Source organism: Sordaria macrospora, chromosome 1 (assembly GCF_033870435.1).
Source record: "Sordaria macrospora chromosome 1, complete sequence".
Lineage (NCBI taxonomy): Eukaryota > Fungi > Ascomycota > Sordariomycetes > Sordariales > Sordariaceae > Sordaria > Sordaria macrospora.
Window position 1 is genome coordinate 3,089,162 of NC_089371.1, and position 19,076 is coordinate 3,108,237.

The 19,076-nt window shown below is 53.2% G+C and overlaps 6 protein-coding genes across 6 annotated transcripts; 3 read left to right on the forward strand and 3 right to left on the reverse strand.

The window, feature by feature from the left end:
* Positions 1-9: 9 nt before the first annotated feature.
* SMAC4_05733 (uncharacterized protein) lies at positions 10-4,710 on the reverse strand. The gene is made up of 4 exons (XM_003346148.2): positions 3,436-4,710; positions 2,440-3,356; positions 1,837-2,383; positions 10-1,782 (listed from the first exon to the last, which is right to left on the reverse strand). Exons 1-4 carry the CDS (start codon positions 3,680-3,682, stop codon positions 131-133), a joined length of 3,363 nt encoding a protein of 1,120 aa, XP_003346196.1. The 5' UTR covers positions 3,683-4,710; the 3' UTR covers positions 10-130.
* Positions 4,711-4,790: 80 nt separating this feature from the next.
* On the reverse strand, positions 4,791-6,852 carry SMAC4_05732 (uncharacterized protein). Its single transcript, XM_003346147.2, has 3 exons — positions 6,397-6,852; positions 5,811-6,334; positions 4,791-5,740 (listed from the first exon to the last, which is right to left on the reverse strand). Exons 1-3 carry the CDS (start codon positions 6,598-6,600, stop codon positions 5,647-5,649), a joined length of 822 nt encoding a protein of 273 aa, XP_003346195.2. The 5' UTR covers positions 6,601-6,852; the 3' UTR covers positions 4,791-5,646.
* A 1,154-nt stretch (positions 6,853-8,006) lies between these two features.
* Positions 8,007-10,700, forward strand: SMAC4_05731 (uncharacterized protein; the record flags this gene model as incomplete). The annotated part of the gene is made up of 1 exon (XM_066090335.1): positions 8,007-10,700. One exon carries the CDS (start codon positions 8,007-8,009, stop codon positions 10,458-10,460), a length of 2,454 nt encoding a protein of 817 aa, XP_065945610.1. The 3' UTR covers positions 10,461-10,700.
* A 1,384-nt stretch (positions 10,701-12,084) lies between these two features.
* SMAC4_05730 (uncharacterized protein) lies at positions 12,085-14,746 on the forward strand. The gene is made up of 3 exons (XM_003346145.2): positions 12,085-12,643; positions 12,722-14,201; positions 14,262-14,746. The coding sequence occupies exons 1-3, from the start codon at positions 12,495-12,497 to the stop codon at positions 14,415-14,417; spliced, it is 1,785 nt and encodes a 594-aa protein (XP_003346193.1). The 5' UTR covers positions 12,085-12,494; the 3' UTR covers positions 14,418-14,746.
* A 201-nt stretch (positions 14,747-14,947) lies between these two features.
* On the forward strand, positions 14,948-16,994 carry SMAC4_05729 (uncharacterized protein). Its single transcript, XM_003346144.2, has 2 exons — positions 14,948-15,344; positions 15,675-16,994. The coding sequence occupies exons 1-2, from the start codon at positions 15,048-15,050 to the stop codon at positions 16,692-16,694; spliced, it is 1,317 nt and encodes a 438-aa protein (XP_003346192.1). The 5' UTR covers positions 14,948-15,047; the 3' UTR covers positions 16,695-16,994.
* A 74-nt stretch (positions 16,995-17,068) lies between these two features.
* On the reverse strand, positions 17,069-19,027 carry SMAC4_05728 (uncharacterized protein). The gene is made up of 4 exons (XM_003346143.2): positions 18,807-19,027; positions 18,612-18,681; positions 18,019-18,529; positions 17,069-17,764 (listed from the first exon to the last, which is right to left on the reverse strand). Exons 1-4 carry the CDS (start codon positions 18,855-18,857, stop codon positions 17,209-17,211), a joined length of 1,188 nt encoding a protein of 395 aa, XP_003346191.1. The 5' UTR covers positions 18,858-19,027; the 3' UTR covers positions 17,069-17,208.
* Between the last annotated feature and the right edge of the window lie 49 nt (positions 19,028-19,076).

Here is a 19,076-nt window from a genome sequence, read left to right on the forward strand (position 1 = left end):
GCTTGTGACATGAATTATATTCGCTAGAGGTATGTAATGATCTATGTTCATATAAACCCAACAGTCCATTCCACTTTTTTGTGTTTCCCCGGGTAAACAAACCCCTTTAAGCCAACAGAAGTCCATGCAATCAACCAGCCATAGTAAGCGTATAGCTCGTGATCACACTCATCCTTTCGCTAGTCAACTTCAACCCCATCCTCAACAACTCCCTCGCCACATCCGGCTGTTCCTTCTGCAACTTCTCCCACCCCTCCTGATCCATCATCCACAACACGCAGTCACGCTCAACCACACACGTCGCCGTTCTCGTCGTCTCCGAGAAGAAAGGCAATTCTCCGCACGTCGTTCCCGCCACGATACTTTCACAGAGCCACCCCTGCGGCAGGTCGTACTCAGCTCTGAGCATGCCTTGCTCGAGCAGGTAAAACCCTTCTGCCTTCTCACCGCGCCGGAAAATAACTGTTCCGGCGGGATACTGGAGCCTCTTGAAATAGCCCACGGCACGGAACCAGAAATCCTCGTTCTTGTCGCTGACGTCCTGGAAGATCTGGAGCATCAGCCGCAGCGGCTCCTTAAAGCTCTGCCACCTTGTTGACACCCGTTGCTGCTCCGCTTGCTGGTTGAGCGCGTGGCGAGCTGCCACCTGGAGGTGGCTGCGGCGAGGAGAAGATCCGAGGGGGTCCAGCGAAGGCTGGTGAGACGATGTTTGGGTAGCGGGCACTTGCAAGCTGCCGGAAGGTGCAGAAACTGATGCCCGCGAAAGACGGGCTGCTTCCTGACTGGCGTACAATGTCTTCAGAAGCTCGTTCTCACAGTATTCCAAGGCGGAGTTGAGCTCGGGAAGAAGCTTGACGTCAATCCCATCTTCACCGAGACCGGCCGCTCTGAGGTGGCGACCCAGCTCTTGTTCGGTGTCGACACCGCTGATGATCAGCTCGACACCCTTGTGATTGAGTAGGCGGGTGATGGTGTTGAACACCTCTCCGGCTGAGTAGTCGACGCCGTTGACCAGCCACAGATCGATGATGAGGAACCGAATCGGGCGGTTGTTGAACTCTTCATCGGAGATCATAGCCCTGATTTTCTCCTCCACGCTCACGATAGTTCCAAAGAAAAGGTAACCGGCAAGCTTGATGATGTTGACCTGCTTACCAACATCTCTGAGGTAATGTTGTTGGGTTGGGTTTCTTCTTACCGTCGATCCCACGACTTCACCAGAGTAAGTCGCCCTGACAGCTGAGACTCTGGACGTTTGGATGATGAGGGCGGCGAATGCGCAAAGAATACCAACTCCGATACCAATGACGAAGTCATATGTGCCCATGACCACGACAATGACAAGCACGGTCATGTATTCAAGCCACTTCAGCTTTTTCCTTGGTTGCCAAACTGCCTCGATAAGCAGCTCGAAGCCAAGATCGAAGATGAGCACTCCAACCATCATGACCGGGATGAATCCAATCAGCGATGGGCCGATCATCATCACCAGGAAAGTAAGGGCGGCAAGCATCATACCCGCCAGCCGAGTGTTTCCACCAGAGCGCATAAAAAAGACGCTGTTGGCGTAAACCAGGTAGTTCTGGATGCTGCCGAAGCACCCTGACAGGAAGTTCGAGTAACCGTGTAGCTTAAGCTCGTGGTCAAGGTCGGTATGGTCTTCGCCGATATTTTGCGCCAAAGCTGGAACGTTGATAGGCACATGCAGGATGCCAAAGAAGGTCAAGGCAAACATTGCGGGAATACATTGCACAATGGCACTCCAATCGACCTTGTGGATCTCTGCGAAAAGAAGTCAGTAGTGTCCTTGTATGTCAAGGACCAGGGAATGCTTACTGTACAAAGTGTAAAAATACCACCAAGGCTCACCGGGTGGAGGCCCCTCAAACACCCAGCCATGTTTCTGCAAAGAGTCTGGGTCTGGGCCGCCCAAGATGAACGAGACCAGGTAAAACAAGGCAGGAATGGTGAGGATGTAAAGTGGAAGGAAATACTTGGACGTAATCTTCGTCTGGCCGTAGAACAGAACGATCGCCAAACCGAGAGGTATCGTCCAGAGGGGGAGGGTGTCTGACTGAGTGAGTTGTTTCAGGGTGTCCAGATCGTAGTTAAGACTGCCATCCAGACGAGCCGTCACCTCGAAGCCCGTGGCGATCAAGAACCAGCCGACACCACCGATACACCCGATCAGGATGTGACGGGGGATGAAACCCACGAGGTAACCAAACTTGAACTTGCCCATAAGGTAGAATACAGTGCCTGTGAGCATCGAGCTCAGCGCGTAAGATGTGATGGTCGTTGCGATGACAGCTTCTGGGTCATCTTCGCCGACAATTTGGGTAATGGTACCAGCCATACTGTGGAAGAATGGTACAACCTCGATCTTGGCATGTTGTTAGTATGAATGAACGCGCAAAGGAAGGTGAAGAGACTACTCACCAGCTCTGAGCCAACACCACCCTTGAACACGCTCCCAAAGGAGAATGTCAGCTGCGATATGATTGTGCTGACGTAGAAGATGGAAATACCGGCAGATCCCAAGCTTGAGAAAATCGGACTTCCCAAAGGGAATAGAATCATGCCGTACGAAAGCGCATCAAGAATGTTTAACAAGAGTCCAACAATTACGGCTGGTAAACATGTGACAGGCGCAACGATAGCATTCTCCCATAGGGCATGACGGTCCCAGCGCTTCGGGTTTGCTGCTACCTTAGCAATCTTGGTGATGCGATCTCTTCTGTCCCTTGCAGAATCGGCAAGCTTTCTCGTCCATCGCCTTTTCGGTGTCTTTTGGTCTTCGATATCAGCTTCGTGGCTGGAGCCGTTGGTCATACCATAGCTATGCCGGGCTTCGCGTGATGTGGTCCTAAGCAACGGCGCGTGCTCGTCTGAAGTATCGGCTGCATCTGCATGTCGTTCAGTTGAAGGCTGTGCTGGCGCCGGATGTTTCCATGAGCCTCTCCTGCTACTTTCTCCATTTCCCCATGACTCCTCTTCCTCCTGCAACTCGTCGTTATCTGGAGTCGGCATATAATTCGTATTCGGCGGCGACCTCCTCAGCATTGTAGTGAGCATTGACGGTCCCTCGGCTGATGATTCGACATCGGTTTCCTCTGGCGATGGCGGCTCAGACACTTCGTTTATGGTATCCTGATATCTACCATTACCCTCCTCGGCACTTTCGGTGTCAGCGCCCTGACCTGTGTGGCCGAGAATCGTCTGTTGTGAGATGGAAGATCGTCTTCGGTTCAGGAACGCCAGGCTCTGTCCGTCTTTCGGGTCGGAAAGAAAATAGTTTGCTAGTTCGGCAGTATCCTGGCGAACGGACTGTGCGTATTGATGACTGTCGAGAGGAGCTGTAAAGAGACGAGTAAACACGAGTCAGTGGATTATCAACCGAGAAGGGTAGTTATCAGTGGAGGGTTCTAGTGATACCTAGGTTATCGCGGACCGAGCCGTGAATGAAGGACCTCAAGGGTTCGCGGTGGGCAACTGAGTTCATCGAAGTCGAATATAGCTGATGCGCATCGTTGCTGGAGGTATCCTGGCCGGACCTTGCTGGGATGGCTGTGGAAGAACTCGAAGACTCTATTTCCTCCTGGGCCGAAGCATACTGCGAAACGGAGGAAGACCGTCTGGGAGATCTTCTCCACGAGGAGAAACCAACCGCTGGAGACGACATGGGAGGTCGCAAAGACACAACACCCTACAGGGCGCTACCGGTCTATGTATGCGATGGGTCGGTACCAGGTAGGTAGTAAGTATGCCAGGTTTGCCCGAGAGGCAAGGGCACTTGATAAGCCGTCGGGTCGTTTCGAGAATTCCGTGACAGGTGAGGGAGGTGCAAGATGCCGTTACTGTCTGTACCGTACGTGTGGGGGAGTTGACGAGGACCAAGCAGCCTAATGCTTGCCTGCCAGCTGAACTGCGATGTAGTGTAGACTGAGCAGGATGATGTGATGCGGAAGCAAGTAAAAGCACGTCAATGCGGGAAAGCAATGTGACTGGAGAGCGGGAGGACGGGAAGGGAAAGTAAAGAGATTCAAAATACTGTATGTACAGAAAATACTAGTACAGCGCTTCCTCTGATGTAGAAGTCAGGTGTGTTCTAGGTGTCCGCGCGAAGAAGGAGAAAACGTGACAAATATCCTAGAATAAAAAGTGAAGAGGCCGAGCTATTGTAGAAGGTCTGTCCACCGGCTCAGCTGGAGGCGATTCGAGGAGTGCAGGTGGAGGGAGGGCATTGACAGGTGAGGTTAGAAGCAAAAACTCTATGGAGCAATCTTGCCGGTTGATGTCCAGCAACACGCAAGCATCGACCGCGCCATGCTGCATCCACTGCAGCTGGAATTCTTTTGGCCGCCCCGCCTGCAAATACTTGAGCCTAATAGGGACACCCAAGTATCGATCCATAACCTCTAAACGGTTCGGGGTTTCCATGTCGTCCCGTCGTAGCGTCGTAGCGTCTGTCGTAGCGCCGGAGGAGCACTGAACAAGAACTGGTACGGCCACTGATCAGTTGTGAAACTGATGATACTAGCAATTACTGGATGGTCTGGACTTGTGTTTTTGGCTGGGCATGGTGGGGTCGAGGCCGTTGAAAGGAAAGGCGTCATCTGCATGATGCAATCCATGTTCCACCAAAGAGCCTCCCCAGTGCGAATTGGTTTTCTCTTTGGTGTAAACAAATGATTGAACACTGCATCCCAGCAACTGTCAAACTTGCTCCACGTGTGACAGACTGACAGCGAGCACATGGCAATGAACTGTCAAAAATTTACATAACGTTATTACTATTCTTATCTGCTTCTTCACGTGGGCAGTAATTGCTATGATTTGACATTTTAGGGAGGGCTATTCACTGTCTCTTCATTCTCTTGGCTCAAGTTGCTTCTCAGCACCTAAGGTCAACGAAGCAACGAAGAAAGAAGGGTTCAGCCGCCACAAACACAGTGTTGCCATGCCAGAAAACTTGGCCACTGGTTGGTAAAAATTTGATGGACCATGTGAAACCCCTTGCTGGCTGTCACCCTAGGGAGCCTTGACGTTCTGTCCTGAGCCGTCGTTCCCCGCGACGATTCCGTGGGGGTTCCTGAATGCTGAATCAATGGACTGGCCGTCAAAGTAGCCCTTCCGGCATCCTTCCCGCATCCTACGGGCTAAGCTACCGCCTGGTGGTGGGCTCGAAGTCCCTTGTCCATGCAAGCACTTCTATGTCCCTCACCAATGGTCCAGCCATCCAAAAAGAGTAGATAGTAACTCGATGCCCCATGTAGACTGGAAATATTTGGGTGAAGTCACCTTTTGCCGTCATCGTGGTGCAAGGACTCGTCAGCTTTGTATGCGGCGCAACCCTTCCGGGCTGGTCCTCAGCGCTCCCTTGACCGTTTGGTCAGGTTGTTGATCGATGGCCATTGCATGTAGCTTCTTGGGTGGCATGTCCTTCGATTTAACCTACCGTTGGCTCCGTTGGCCCCGTTGCACTCGTCACTTTTGCTCCGGTATTGGTCCGAAGGGCCACAACCACCAATGGTTTGGAAGAAGGGAGAGTTGTTTGTTCTGTCGGCAACCGCTGCCGATAGCGGTGTTTCATTGCTGGTCTGCAGCAACAAACTCCGATCTCGAAACCTGTCAGGCTGAAATCGTTCAACCCAGCTTTTGCAAATATCCCTGCGCTATCAGACGCTCGACATCTCCTTGCCGGACATAAAACTGACTGTTCTTGGTCAGGTTGATCGCCCTTTGGACATTGGTTGGTCAGCCTGGAATGATATGCCACCGTGTAGTCCTCCGTCTATAGCGTAACTTACCCATATTCGGTTTGGATCTCCCCGGCATCCTTCAGCACTCGAACGTCGATAAAGAGGTCCCGTGGGGGTTCAAGACTGCCTGTGAGATCGATATCTGTCCATTGGCCTTTGTAGAGGGCCAACAAATCTCCGAACTGACGAAAGTAATCCTCTTCCTGAGGACTCAGACTGCTGGTCGTCCCGCTTCCCTCATTTCCATCCGTCACGCCCCTGGGTGCTCCTGTCGTCTGGCCGGCAAGATCGAGAATATCGGCCCCATTCCACACCAGCTCCTCGAGCTTGTCCGTTCGTGTTCGGTGATAGGCGAGCAGACAGCGCTTGTTCCTCCGCATGGAAAGGTGGTTGACCAGCAGCGTGCATGCGGTAGCCTGTTCTGCGGAAGGATCAAAGGACCCTTGAAAAGGTTCGAGTAAGCTGGCGACGTCCTTGTCAAGATCTCGGATTTCTCGAGCTACTGCGCGGACAAGCTCGGTCTGGTAAGGTGGAAGATGGCTCAAGTTCTGTGTCCTCTTGGCGTGTTGGACCTGGTGACGGTGTTAGGGATTGTGCTGTATCCAGGCAGGACGCAGAGTGAGCTTGTACAAACCAGTTTGTTGCCCAAGTCACCGTACATGGGCATGTTTTCGACTTGGCGCAAGTGCCTTGTCGGGATCTTTGAAGTCGAAAAGTGTGCTAGTTGGAACTGAGTATATGTCTTTATGTTGACGCGTCTCAAGTCGCGTCGTTGTGTTAGAAAACGAGTGAAGTTCGAGGTCTGGATGTGAAACTGCGTGTCAATGGCCACTAGCATCAAGCGTTGTTAGGCGGGATAGACGCTACAATATTTGGCATTCCCCAGCAGTGCGCTTAAAACGTGGGGCGGGCTTCGACCTTTGAGATGCCATGTACAACCCTAACCCGGTACAAGAATGCATATGTAAAACCTTCATCCCATTCGCCAGCTGCATCATCATATGTCCCAAGGGCATGTCGTAGACTTTGTGCATGCCGTCTCGCAGTTTTGTAGTGTACAAATTATTATTATTTAGCACTGGCATTGGCAACGAGAATAGGGAAGATTCAGAAGGGAATACCTACTATGAGTAAAAAGGCCGCTGCTCACTTGTCCAAAGTTCGCAGTCCAACCCCTCGTGTTGCAAATGACAGACACATCAAGAAGACGATCCATGGAGTGAAATCACTTTATTGAGGCATGTGCTGAAAAATCGGGGGACCCTTTGGACATGTTGCATGCATTCTACATATTTTCACCACGTTCACATATCAACTGATATCAAAGCCATGAGAAGCTGAAGCAAACACGCTGTATATTGCAAAGCAGACTCTCGATAATCTATCCACTGTTGACACCGGCAACCTACTGAAACCATTCCGTGCCCTCACCAAGCAATAATGCACCAGATGAACGGTGATGATGAGGAGGAAGGGCTCCGTAGGGTTGCCGAATCCAACCTCGGATGAGCTGCTTGATTGGACAAGCACTCGACATGCGCAAAGGTAACAACTATGAACTTGTATGAGTTAGCTCAGGAGCCGCAAAGAGTCTCAGGAGTTGCAAATTTGAGTGAAGTGCCAAAAGGGTCAGAGTCGCATAAATGCTGGTTTCGTCGTCATCTGCAGAGGTCTTAAGTCTGCTTGGTAACACGGACCAATTCGATCATCATGGAATGGGCGTGGGAGTACCGGTGGGAGCAGGGAAAGGGGGATATCAAGCAACAAGCTAGAACTTACACTAATAGCAGATAAAGACACTCGGAGAACTATGGCTTTGCCAGATTTGCTCAATCTGACGCCATTTGCTCTGACTTTTCCCACAAATTGCGCTGTTCAACGCGGCAGTTGCACACGAAAGAACCAAAACAGGAAAGATCTCACAAAGAGAAAAATTTCTTGGGCGATTAAATACCAACGGTGCACAGACCACAGGCACAGAAACCCACCGAACTGACCGAAGACTCCAGACTCCATCAAAGTGGATGGCGGGGAGTCGAAGCTCCGATAAGATAAGGAGCTACTGAATGATGATGCATGACAGCTTCCCGCTGAAGTGCCACTCGAAGTTGCGAGAGCTTTCGATCTCCATCCATGTCAACGGTCAGTGGCACTACGTCAGGGCATATAAAACAAAGACATACCCAATAAGCGAAGCTAGCCTAGTCATTGCTCTAAAATAAAACACGAATTCGAGTTCTAGAAATGCAAACAAGGCACCAATTGCTGTCAACTGCCACTCGGCGCATCAGCGAGGCGTCGAGGGCCTCCCTCTCGCGAACAACACGCCAGTTTCCCCGGGCACCCGCGTTGGGCGCAACCGTACCAGCACTCAATGTCGCAACCTCCTTAGCCAATTCTCTACACCTTCTTCCCACAATAGCGACACGATCGTATGCCAATGGCAGACCACACCCTCCAGGCGGTACCCATCGCATGAACCTCGGGGCCGACGAGGAGAAACCAGCATTGGAACAGTACGGTATCGACTTGACAGCCAGAGCACGAGACGGAAAGCTCGATCCCGTCATCGGTAGAGCGGCCGAAATTCAGAGAACCATCCAAATTCTGTCACGGAGGACCAAGAATAACCCGGTGCTCATCGGAAGTGCCGGTGTCGGCAAGACTGCCATTCTGGAGGGTCTTGCGCTGGAGATTGTGAAGGGCGCGGTGCCAGAAAGCATCAAGAATAAGAGGGTCATCAGTCTCGATCTTGGATCTCTCATTGCAGGCGCCAAGTTCAGGGGTGATTTTGAGGAGCGGCTAAAGAAGGTCCTTACCGAGGTGCAACAAGCCAACGGAGAGGTCATTCTCTTCATCGATGAGCTCCATACTCTCCTAGGCCTCGGAAAGGCCGAAGGCTCTATCGATGCATCGAACCTCCTGAAGCCAGCTCTCTCCAGAGGTGAGCTTCAGTGCTGCGGTGCCACCACCTTGAACGAATATCGTCAGATCGAGAAAGATGTTGCCCTCGCTCGCCGTTTCCAACCTATCCTCGTCAACGAGCCGACAGTGGAGGATACAATCAGCATCCTGCGCGGTATCAAGGAGAAATATGAAGTTCACCATGGTGTCCGTATCACCGACGGGGCCCTGGTCGCGGCCGCGGCTTACTCCAACCGTTACATCACCGACCGCTTCCTTCCCGATAAGGCCATCGACTTGATGGACGAAGCCGCCAGTTCGCTTCGTCTACAGCAAGAAAGCAAACCCGATGACATCCAACGATTGGACCAGAAGATCATGACCATTCAGATCGAGCTGGAAAGTTTACGAAAGGAGAAGGATGTTGCCAGCGTTGAGCGTCGCGAAAAGCTCGAGGCTGACCTAAAGAAGTTCCAAGACGAAGTCTCCGTGCTGACCGAGAAGTGGGAGAAGGAGAAGAGCGAAATCGACAAGATCAAGCAAACACAGGCAGAGCTCGACAGAGCCCGCATCGAGTTGGAGCAAGCTCAGAGAACCGGCAACTTCGGCAGGGCTTCGGAGTTGAGGTTTGGCGTGATTCCAAACCTGGAAAAGCAGTTGCCCAAGGATGGCGAAAGACCTACCGGCGACAACACCCTCATCCACGATTCCGTCACAGCTGACGACATCGCCAACGTCGTTTCCCGAATTACCGGCATTCCGATCTCCAAGTTGTCCAGCGGCCACATGGAGAGACTGATCCACATGGAGGACATCCTCCGCGAATCTGTTCGCGGCCAAGACGAGGCTCTGAAGGCGGTCGCCGACGCAGTGAGAATGCAAAGAGCCGGACTGAGCGGCGAGAACCGTCCACTGGCATCTTTCTTCTTCCTCGGCCCCACTGGTGTCGGCAAGACCGAGCTGTGCAAGAAGCTCGCCGGCTTCCTCTTTTCGACCGAGTCCGCCGTGGTCCGCTTCGACATGAGCGAGTTCCAAGAAAAGCACACCATCTCCCGCCTGATTGGCGCTCCCTCTGGCTACGTAGGCTACGAAGACGCCGGCCAACTGACGGAGGCCGTGCGCCGCAAGCCGTACGCCGTCCTCCTCTTCGATGAGTTCGAGAAGGCGCACCGGGACATCTCCGCTCTCCTCCTCCAGGTACTCGACGAGGGCTACCTGACCGACGCCCAGGGCCACAAGGTTGACTTCAAGAACACCATCATTGTGCTCACCTCCAACCTCGGCGCCGACATCCTCGTCGACGCCAACCCACTGGTCCCATACAAGGAGACGGAAGACGGCGACATCCACCCGGATGTCAAGAAGGCCGTCATGGACGTCGTCGCATCGCAGTACCCCCCCGAGTTCCTCAACCGCATCGATTCCTTCATCGTCTTCAAGCGTCTCGCCCTGGAGGCGCTCAGAGACATTGTCGATATTCGTTTGAGGGAGCTCCAGGAGCGGCTCAACGATCGCCGCATCACGCTCACGGTCCCCGACGAGGTCCGCCAGTGGCTGGCCGAGAGGGGTTACGATCCCAAGTTTGGTGCTCGTCCGCTTAACCGCCTTATCACCACCGAGATTGGCAATGGGCTTGCGGATAAGATCATTCGTGGACAGATCAAGACTGGTGATAATGCGGTGGTGGAAATCAAGGAGGACAAGAGTGGATTGAATGTCTACGCGAAGCCGCAGGAGCAGCCGCCGGCCGAAGAAGCTGAGGGTGGCGAGGCTCAGGCCGCCCCTGAGGCGTGAAGTGGTTGATGCTGCTGATCTGGTTGCAGGTTGACCTTTTCGACCCGCGCGAGTTGTATTGTAATATTGTATTATAGTCGTTGATTGTTCTCTTTCTTTTCTCTTTTTTTGCATTGCAAGGTTATGGGCCGGGTAACAGGACGGTAGAGAGCATTGGGAGGGTGGTTATCTGTGATCGGAATTTGGTTCCTGCATATAGTTCTCGAATGTCTACATAAGAACAATATATCGTATGATAACATTCACATTGATATTGCTAGAGATGTGTATGTGCTCAGGATGTGTACGGTCAGTCAGTGCAACTGTAACCTGTGATTCCTGTTCCATCTGGCACAAGGGAGGGCGAGAGTATCCAAATCGTAGTGAGCTTTGAGTATCATTTTGCGCGGCCATCGCGAGTACTGTCAATGATCCATTTTTAACGACAGGTCATGGTGAAGTTTGGGATGTCGAGACTTGCAAATGAGTCTGTCTCCACCGATACCGGCTTTATCATTGTATCAAAAAGAGATTCTTCAGTTCAGCTCAGTGTCATGCTGATTGCGTTCTCTGATGGTGAGTCAAAGACGCTTCCAAGCTTTACCTACTTGAGGTTAGCGACGGCTCGTCGGTTGTAGCAAGGCGCTAAAGATCGCGTGTTTACGCTATAGAATTCTCGTTTTCAAGGTACACAGGAAAATCTGGCACCAGCAAGACCAGACCTTTGAAGATCAGAGATGCGTATAGAGAGACCTTTCATTCGCAACGGTGTTTATCTGCTTCGTACTTTTGATCGTTGACCTTATGGGTGATTTACACTTCAAGAAAAACCGCCAAAAAAGGTTGTCACGAGCATGATTCGAACCCTCCACCTCCCGGCCTAGGCCCACGATATGGCCCCAGATTCCGGCCCCAAATTTATCATTTTGGGCACCTTGACGGGCATTGCACGCGATAAAAAGATGCCTGTTAGCATGAGGAAAAAATCTACAAAAAAATTGGTAGCGTCTCTTTGAGTAGCGTGTCATCCTTAGTGCAGGGGCCATGCTAATCTTCTCTGTATCGTTTCAACTGTTTGTTTTGTTAGCATCACATCCATACCACTCGGCCACGGAACCGGGAGGTTGAGCTTACATTGACCAAATTGCCCCGAAGGGCGAAAGTGCTAGCAAAACACACAACCTATAAACCCGGGTTTAGGGGGCCTCTACACCTGTAGCGCACGTTGGGCAGAAGCTGCAGCGCACTCTTGCCACCTGCAGCTGGCGATCGGCCTGTGCACCTGCAACTGCCCGGCCAGTTGTGATCGTCGACGCACAACCCACAGCCGACAGAAAAAAAAGAAGGGACGACAGGATGCATGCACGAGCCTTTCGCAGGAAGCGTGTCCTGCTTGCACTTTTGATATGCAGAAGCAACGGGCGGCTGGAAGAACCGACCCGTCACTGACACAATGTTCGCACCAAGACAATCAATGAAAGAAGAAAGAACAAGGCAGAAAACAGTTCACAAGAATTGAGAAACGAGAGAAACCAAAATTCTTGTAGTGCGGCAATTTGCACTTCTGTGGTGACTCTAGTGACCAACCCGTACCCGAGAATCATCAGGGCCTCCCTGCGCAGACTGCGGGGCTAACGCCCGAACCCGGCGCGCTGAAGGGCCCACTTGGGAGGACCTTCACTCGCGCCTTAACGGCCATTCTTACCCCGCCATAGGCCTGGGTAGGGTTCTTAGCAACGAAGAAATATTTCCGACCCCTCCATGATGTGATTGAGTTACGGGTCGCGATCGCAAGTCCCACTCCGCTTCCCTCCACCCTGCCTGCCCCACAGCCAATTCGCCTGTGACTGTACTCGGGCGAGGAGCTGTCGGCTTGAAATTCCAAAGGCCCTGCCATTTCTTCTTAAGCTCTCTTCCTTTCCTTTCCCTTGTCGCTTTGTAACAACAGGAGTAGTAGCAACGATCAAGCTGTTCTACCTCAGACAAGCCTTCCTTCGCCTTCCCCGACCACCAATTCCCCCCGCCGTCACCTCGGTCGCAAGAAAGTGGTTCGCAATGGCTGCCCACCAGAGAATCGCCATTGTGTCGGTCTACGACAAGACCGGCCTCCTCGACCTGGCCAAGGGCCTCGTCCAGCACAATGTCCGTATCCTCGCCTCTGGCGGTACCGCCAAGATGATCAGGGAGTCTGGCTTCCCTGTCGAGTAAGGATCCCTCGTCTCGGGCCCGTTCATATCGAAACCATTGGCGACAGCGCGCTGACAGCTCTTTCTGTTGTATAGGGATATCTCGGCCATCACAAAGGCCCCCGAGATGCTGGGTGGTCGCGTCAAGACCCTCCACCCCGCTGTCCACGCCGGTATCCTCGCCCGCGAGCTCGCCTCCGACGAGAAGGACCTCGCTGAGCAGAACATCGACAAGGTTGACTATGTCATCTGCAACCTTTACCCCTTCAAGGATACTGTGGCCAAGATCAACGTCACCGTTCCCGAGGCCGTCGAGGAGATCGATATTGGCGGTGTCACCCTTATCCGCGCCGCCGCCAAGAACCACGCTCGTGTCACCATCCTGAGCGACCCCAACGACTACGCCGAGTTCCTCAAGGAGCTCGAGTCTGGCGAGATCAAGGACTCCAGCCGTCAGCTCTATGCCCTCAAGGCCTTCGAGCACACCGCCGACTACGATGCTGCCATCTCCGACTTCTTCCGCAAGCAGTATGCTGGCCAGGGTCTCCAGTACCTCCCTCTCCGTTATGGTGCCAACCCCCACCAGAAGCCTGCTGCTGCCTACGTCAAGGAGGGCAAGCTTCCCTTCACCGTTGTCAACGGTGCCCCCGGCTACATCAACCTCCTCGATGCCCTCAACGCCTGGCCCCTCGTCAAGGAGCTCAAGAAGGCTCTCGGCAAGCCTGCCGCCGCCAGCTTCAAGCACGTCTCTCCCGCCGGTGCTGCCATTGGCCTTGAGTTGACTGCCGATGAGCGCAAGGTCTACATGGTCGATGATATCCCCGGTATCGAGACCTCTCCCCTTGCCCAGGCCTATGCCCGCGCCCGTGGTGCCGATCGCATGAGCAGCTTCGGTGACATGATTGCTCTCAGCGACGTTGTCGATGTCCCTACTGCTACCATCATTAGCAAGGAGGTTTCGGATGGTGTTATCGCGCCCGGCTTTGAGCCCGCCGCCATTGAGATTCTCAAGAAGAAGAAGGGTGGTCGTTACCTCGTGCTCCAGGTTGACCCTGAGTTCGAGCCCAGCAAGAGCGAGACCCGCACCGTCTTCGGTGTCACTCTCGCCCAGGGTCGCAACGATGTTGAGATCTCTCCCGAGACCTTCTCCACCATCATCACTCCCAAGGATGGCACTCTCCCCGAGAACGCCCAGCGCGATCTCACCATCGCCACCATTGTCGCCAAGTATACTCAGAGCAACTCGGTCTGCTACGCTGCTAGAGGCCAGGTAGTTGGCTTGGGTGCCGGTCAGCAGTCCAGAATTCACTGCACTCGCCTTGCTGGTGACAAGGCCGACAACTGGTGGTTGCGCTTCAACCCCCGCGTCATTGGCATCAAGTGGAAGAAGGGTGCCAAGCGCCCCGACAAGAGCAATGCCATCGATCTTCTCGTCAGCGGTCAGCTCCCTAAGGACGGTCCTGAGCGCGAGCAGTTCGAGGCTTTCTTCGAGGAGGTCCCTGCTGCTTTCACCGAGCAGGAGAAGAACGAGTGGATGTCCAAGCTCACCGATGTCTGCGTCTCCTCTGACGCTTTCGTAAGTTAAAACCCCATGAATGACTGCCAGCCGCGATCATTACTAACATAACTGTACCAGTTCCCCTTCATCGACAATGTCTACCGCGCCGCTCGCTCCGGCGTCAAGTACATTGCCGCCCCCAGCGGTAGCCAGAACGACGGTCCCGTCTTCGAGACCGCCGAGAAGCTCGGCATCACCTTCGTCGAGCAGAACACCCGTCTGTTCCACCACTAAAGTCGCCAAACTTTCTAAACCTAGATACCTTGAAACACTTCGAAAGAGATGGATGGCTATGATTGATACCCTTCTCGCATAACTCAACTTTGCGATATTTTTCTTTGATTTTAAAACATGGCGATTTGTACAATGGGATGGTATACAGGACTGGAAGGATCGGCTGGCTACATTTGCTCTTTTTTCGAGGGGATCTAAGGGGGAACACAAAAGTTCAACACTTTTTCTTTGTCTGATGAAGCACTTTCTCCCTTGAAGCGAAAGTCGTTGATGAAGTGATGATACAGAGGATTGATTCCGATCATGATGACGAATGAAAAAGAACGGAATAATTAACAGTTGCTCATGCATGTGCTGTGAACTACCTTTAGCATTGCCGTAGCATACCGTCCGGCTTACCTGCACCTAGCATACGGTAAGTTACGTACCTAAGACGCCCCACACCAGGCGCCATGTTAGAGCCGCGTCGCCAAGGGATGGAATCTCCAACGGGTCTTCGAAGACGGGTCGCATTTTCCTCCTTCAACGTCAACTGGAAATACCCAACTCGCGCCTTTCAACAATCGACGTATTCATCCAAGCTTTGCGCAATACCTAAGCTTTCAGCTCGCGAATACCGAAGATAGGATAATGGACCAACAAGAAGGACAGCAAGCCGAGTATTGGACATTTCCGACCGACCTCGAAGAGTTCGACAAGGACGAGCGCATCTCCTTCTCCAAGCTCGACAACAAGTACATTGCCGTTCAAGACGATGGCACCGAATACGAGTTTGATGAGGGCCTCAAACGCTGGCTCCCCATCATCGACGAGGCCCTGATTGAGGAACACCAGAGGGCGTACATTACATCACTCGGAGACGACGACACAGAGACAGGCCAGTCAGGCAAAGGACAAGGCAAAAAGAGAAAGAACAACGACCGAGAGGTAAGCTGCGCTCGAATGCGCACCTATCAACGTCCGCTACTGTCACCACCATGAACACCCACTCATCCTCGTTGAAACCATTGATCCAATCACTATTTTCTTTTGCCCCCATTTCGATATCTTTCGAAGCAGCCGCGTGAAAAGTGAGAGAGAAGGGAGCAAGAGAAATCGCTGTGCCCCAGGAGTACATGGAAACACGAAATGATTTCCGTGTGATTCTCTCTTGTGATGTTGTGAGGACGGGACAAACAGGACCGAGAGAAGAGACAATCTGGGGAAGACACTAACCAGACGTTTTCTTTCTTTCCCTCGTTGCGCGCACGCCTACAGGACTCCGCTAGCAGTAACAACAACATGAACAACCAACGTCCACCCAAGAACCAGAAGCGCGAAAAGGCGCCGCGGGAGCCCAAGCAAAACACGGCCGTCTACGTGACCGGACTTCCGCTCGACGCGACGGCTGACGAGGTCGCCGAGCTCTTCTCGCGCAAGTGCGGCGTCATTGCCGAGGAGATCGACAGCGGCCGCCCGCGCATTAAGATGTACACGGACGCCTACGGGAAATTCAAGGGCGACGCCCTGATCGTCTTCTTCAAGCCGCAGTCAGTCGACATGGCCATCATGCTGCTGGACGACACCGACTTCCGCTTTGAGCCTGCTCCGGATGGCAGCAGGATGCGCGTCCAGGCGGCGGACATGAGCTACAAAAAGACCAACTACGCCGCAGACAAGGCAGGCGGTGGTGGCGCAGAGGACAACAAGGCTGGTGGAAACGGCGAAGACTCGTCCTCTGCGATCCCCTACAACAACATCACCAACCCCACTCCCGCTCCCAACAGCAACAACGGCGGCGGCAGTGGCGGTACCGGTGACAACCGGCGCAGCGCGCAGGATAAAGCCAAGATCATCAAAAAGACCCAAAAGCTCTCCGCCAAGCTCGCCGACTGGGACGACGACGAGCCCTCCCCCTCCGCCCGCCTGCTGGGGCCCGCAATCAAGGAGGCCAAGGGCGGAAAATGGGACAAGGTGGTGATCCTGCGGCACATGTTCACCCTCGAGGAACTCAACGAGGATCCGGCCGCGCTGCTGGAGATCAAGGACGACATCCGGGAGGAGTGCGCCAAGCTCGGGCCCGTAACCAACGTGGTGCTGTTCGATCAGGAGGAGGAAGGGATCGTGAGCGTCAAGTTCGCGACGGTGGAGGCGGCCGAGGCGTGCGTGCATCTGATGCACGGCCGGGCGTTTGACGGGAGGATTGTCGAGGCTTTCTTTGCCACCGGCAAGGAGAGGTTCAAGAAGAGCAAGAATAAGGATGCCGGTGAAGCCGAGGAGGAGGAGGGTGATGAGTGAATGAGTGAATGAATGATCGATCTGGATGGACTCTTACATATGACTTGAAAGTTCTTGTCTGTCGATGCCCAGTGAGGCTCTTTCTTGCCCAATACTTTTTTCTTTTGCTTGCATCTGAGTCTGTTCGCTCATTACTTGATTTCACGGCCGTATAGGATGATTTTCTTTTGGCATCTATGTGGCTTTGTCGCTGGTAGTAAGAGATAGGTTGGTTTAATGGTTCTTGTATGACACACTCAGACCAATCAAGCTACTGTTAGTACCAACTCGTCATTCGATTAGAGATACCGCCATATGTGACTACTCTTTTCCGTCCTGCTTCATGTTAGACTTTGGAGATACGGATATGCATGGCCTTGAGAGTACGATCAAGATCTGGTATGGAGTCGGGTTCTTATTCAAGCCCGGGACGCAGGCCTGCGTACGGTTTCTATATGTACCTGATTCCCTCGGCCGATCTCAGACTCATATATGCCATGCCCTCATCTTGAATATTCCTCGAATTTGAACACTTTTACTTCTTCTGAACCGTCTTCTTCACTCCCTCCACAAAGGCCTCGACAGCATCTCCACCACCAAGAGGCACCGTACCGCCCCTGACCATACCGCCATTTTCCACTTGGACGCCTAACGCGGCCGAAATGTTAGGGAGTCCTCCATCCCGAAGAGCAATGGTCAGACTAGCCAAGCTCTGGGTAAACTGAGGGCTCCGAAGAACCTTCTTCAGGAGCGCGCGCTTCTGATCTTGGCTCATGGTCTGCCGAGCGGCCTCAACAGACTCGGCACTCGGCTCGATCTCAATGGCATCGGCATTGCTGGCGCCTTGCTGGGACATGATAATGACGGTCGGGGGTAGGTAGTTCAAAAGGTTGTCGACATATTCGTCGGTGGCGGAATCGAGTATCGGGATCGTGACAGAGGGTTCAAGTAGGTCGTTGAGCAGGGGATATGATTTGCCCTGAGCCTGGGTCTGAGATTGGCCTCCGGCAAGCCCTTGGGTGCCCTTCAGGGAATCGAGGAAGTTTCGTACAACGGCAGCCGCATCAGTCTCGGCATTTGTAGCACTTGCCCTATCAACAACACCATGTTAGCACTTGCATTGGTATCAGGAAAACCATTTTGTGGGAAGCAGAGGGATGCCACGTATGTGCATGTCATATTCTAGTGCCTCCATCTAGTAAGGACAAAATACAGTTGCACCATTCTTGTTGCCTCTGCGCCATAGCCTGCTAGCTCATTCTTGGTTGAAAGTTGATCAATGATGTGCGCGCGCCAAAGCAACCCAAACTCCCAAAACTCAATGTGACGGGAAAACAACACCTACGCTCTCGCTCCATCTGCTCCTCCTTCTCTGGCGTCCTCGCCCTCCCTCCGGACATCACCACCGGTGGCATCGGGACCAGCGCCGCCGGTACCGCCCTCGTGGTGGGAATTGGGGTCTCCGTGGCCCTCGACGTCCTCCATCGTCTCGTCGTCATCATCGTCTCGGCGGTTGTTGCCACCGCCGCTGCTGAGTGAAGCAAGCTCCCTGTTGACATCGACTTCATAATCCTGCAACAGCTTGTCCACGATCTCTCCAATCTTCAGATCTCTTGGGCTCAGGACAGACGGATCGCCGTTAGGGCCCTGGGGCTTCGATTGCAGCCAGAAGATGTGGCGCTGTGACGAGGAAGAGAACTTGAGCGAGAAGATACGGCCGTTGGTCTTAGCGGAAGCCTGGGCAGGCGATTTGGTATCGTAGGGAAGGAAGTGGCCGTCCTCGGGGATCATGACGAGGTCGAGCTCGGGCTCGTCCACAGAAGCGTCTCTCGGGCGCCAGCAGAAATGGATGAAGTCTGCATGATGATATGGTCAGCTTGTGTCACGAGAAGGGATCGGGTCCCACAGCGCCAGTTAAAGATTGAACGGTGCGCATACCATCGTCGGAGTAGAGGTAGATGTAGCCGGGCCTGGCTTGGGGCGTGACCTTGTACGGCTTCGACGATTGCTGAAGATCTGGATGTTAGCTCCATTGCGATAGTCGGACTAATCGACGGTTACAGGCGACAAAGCAGCCAAGAAGGAAGATGTCATGGCAGACGCGGGGAGCTTGATGGAGGGGGTGGTACGAACATCGACATCGCAAATGCCCGCCTTGAACGTAATAATGGGTGATATCGGCATGGTTAATACACGCTGGTGTCGACAGTAAGATGGGTGTATGATTAGTTGAAGAAATCGCAGATGGCGGGGTGGTATCGGGTCAAAAAAGAAACAGTCGGGTCGATGAAGCTTGGATTTCGTTAACGATGATGATGCTGCTCCAAGGTAGAGGCAATCAGCAATGGATGTGAGCTCAGCACCTGGAGCTACCTGCGGTAAGGCTACAGTTGCTCTGACGTG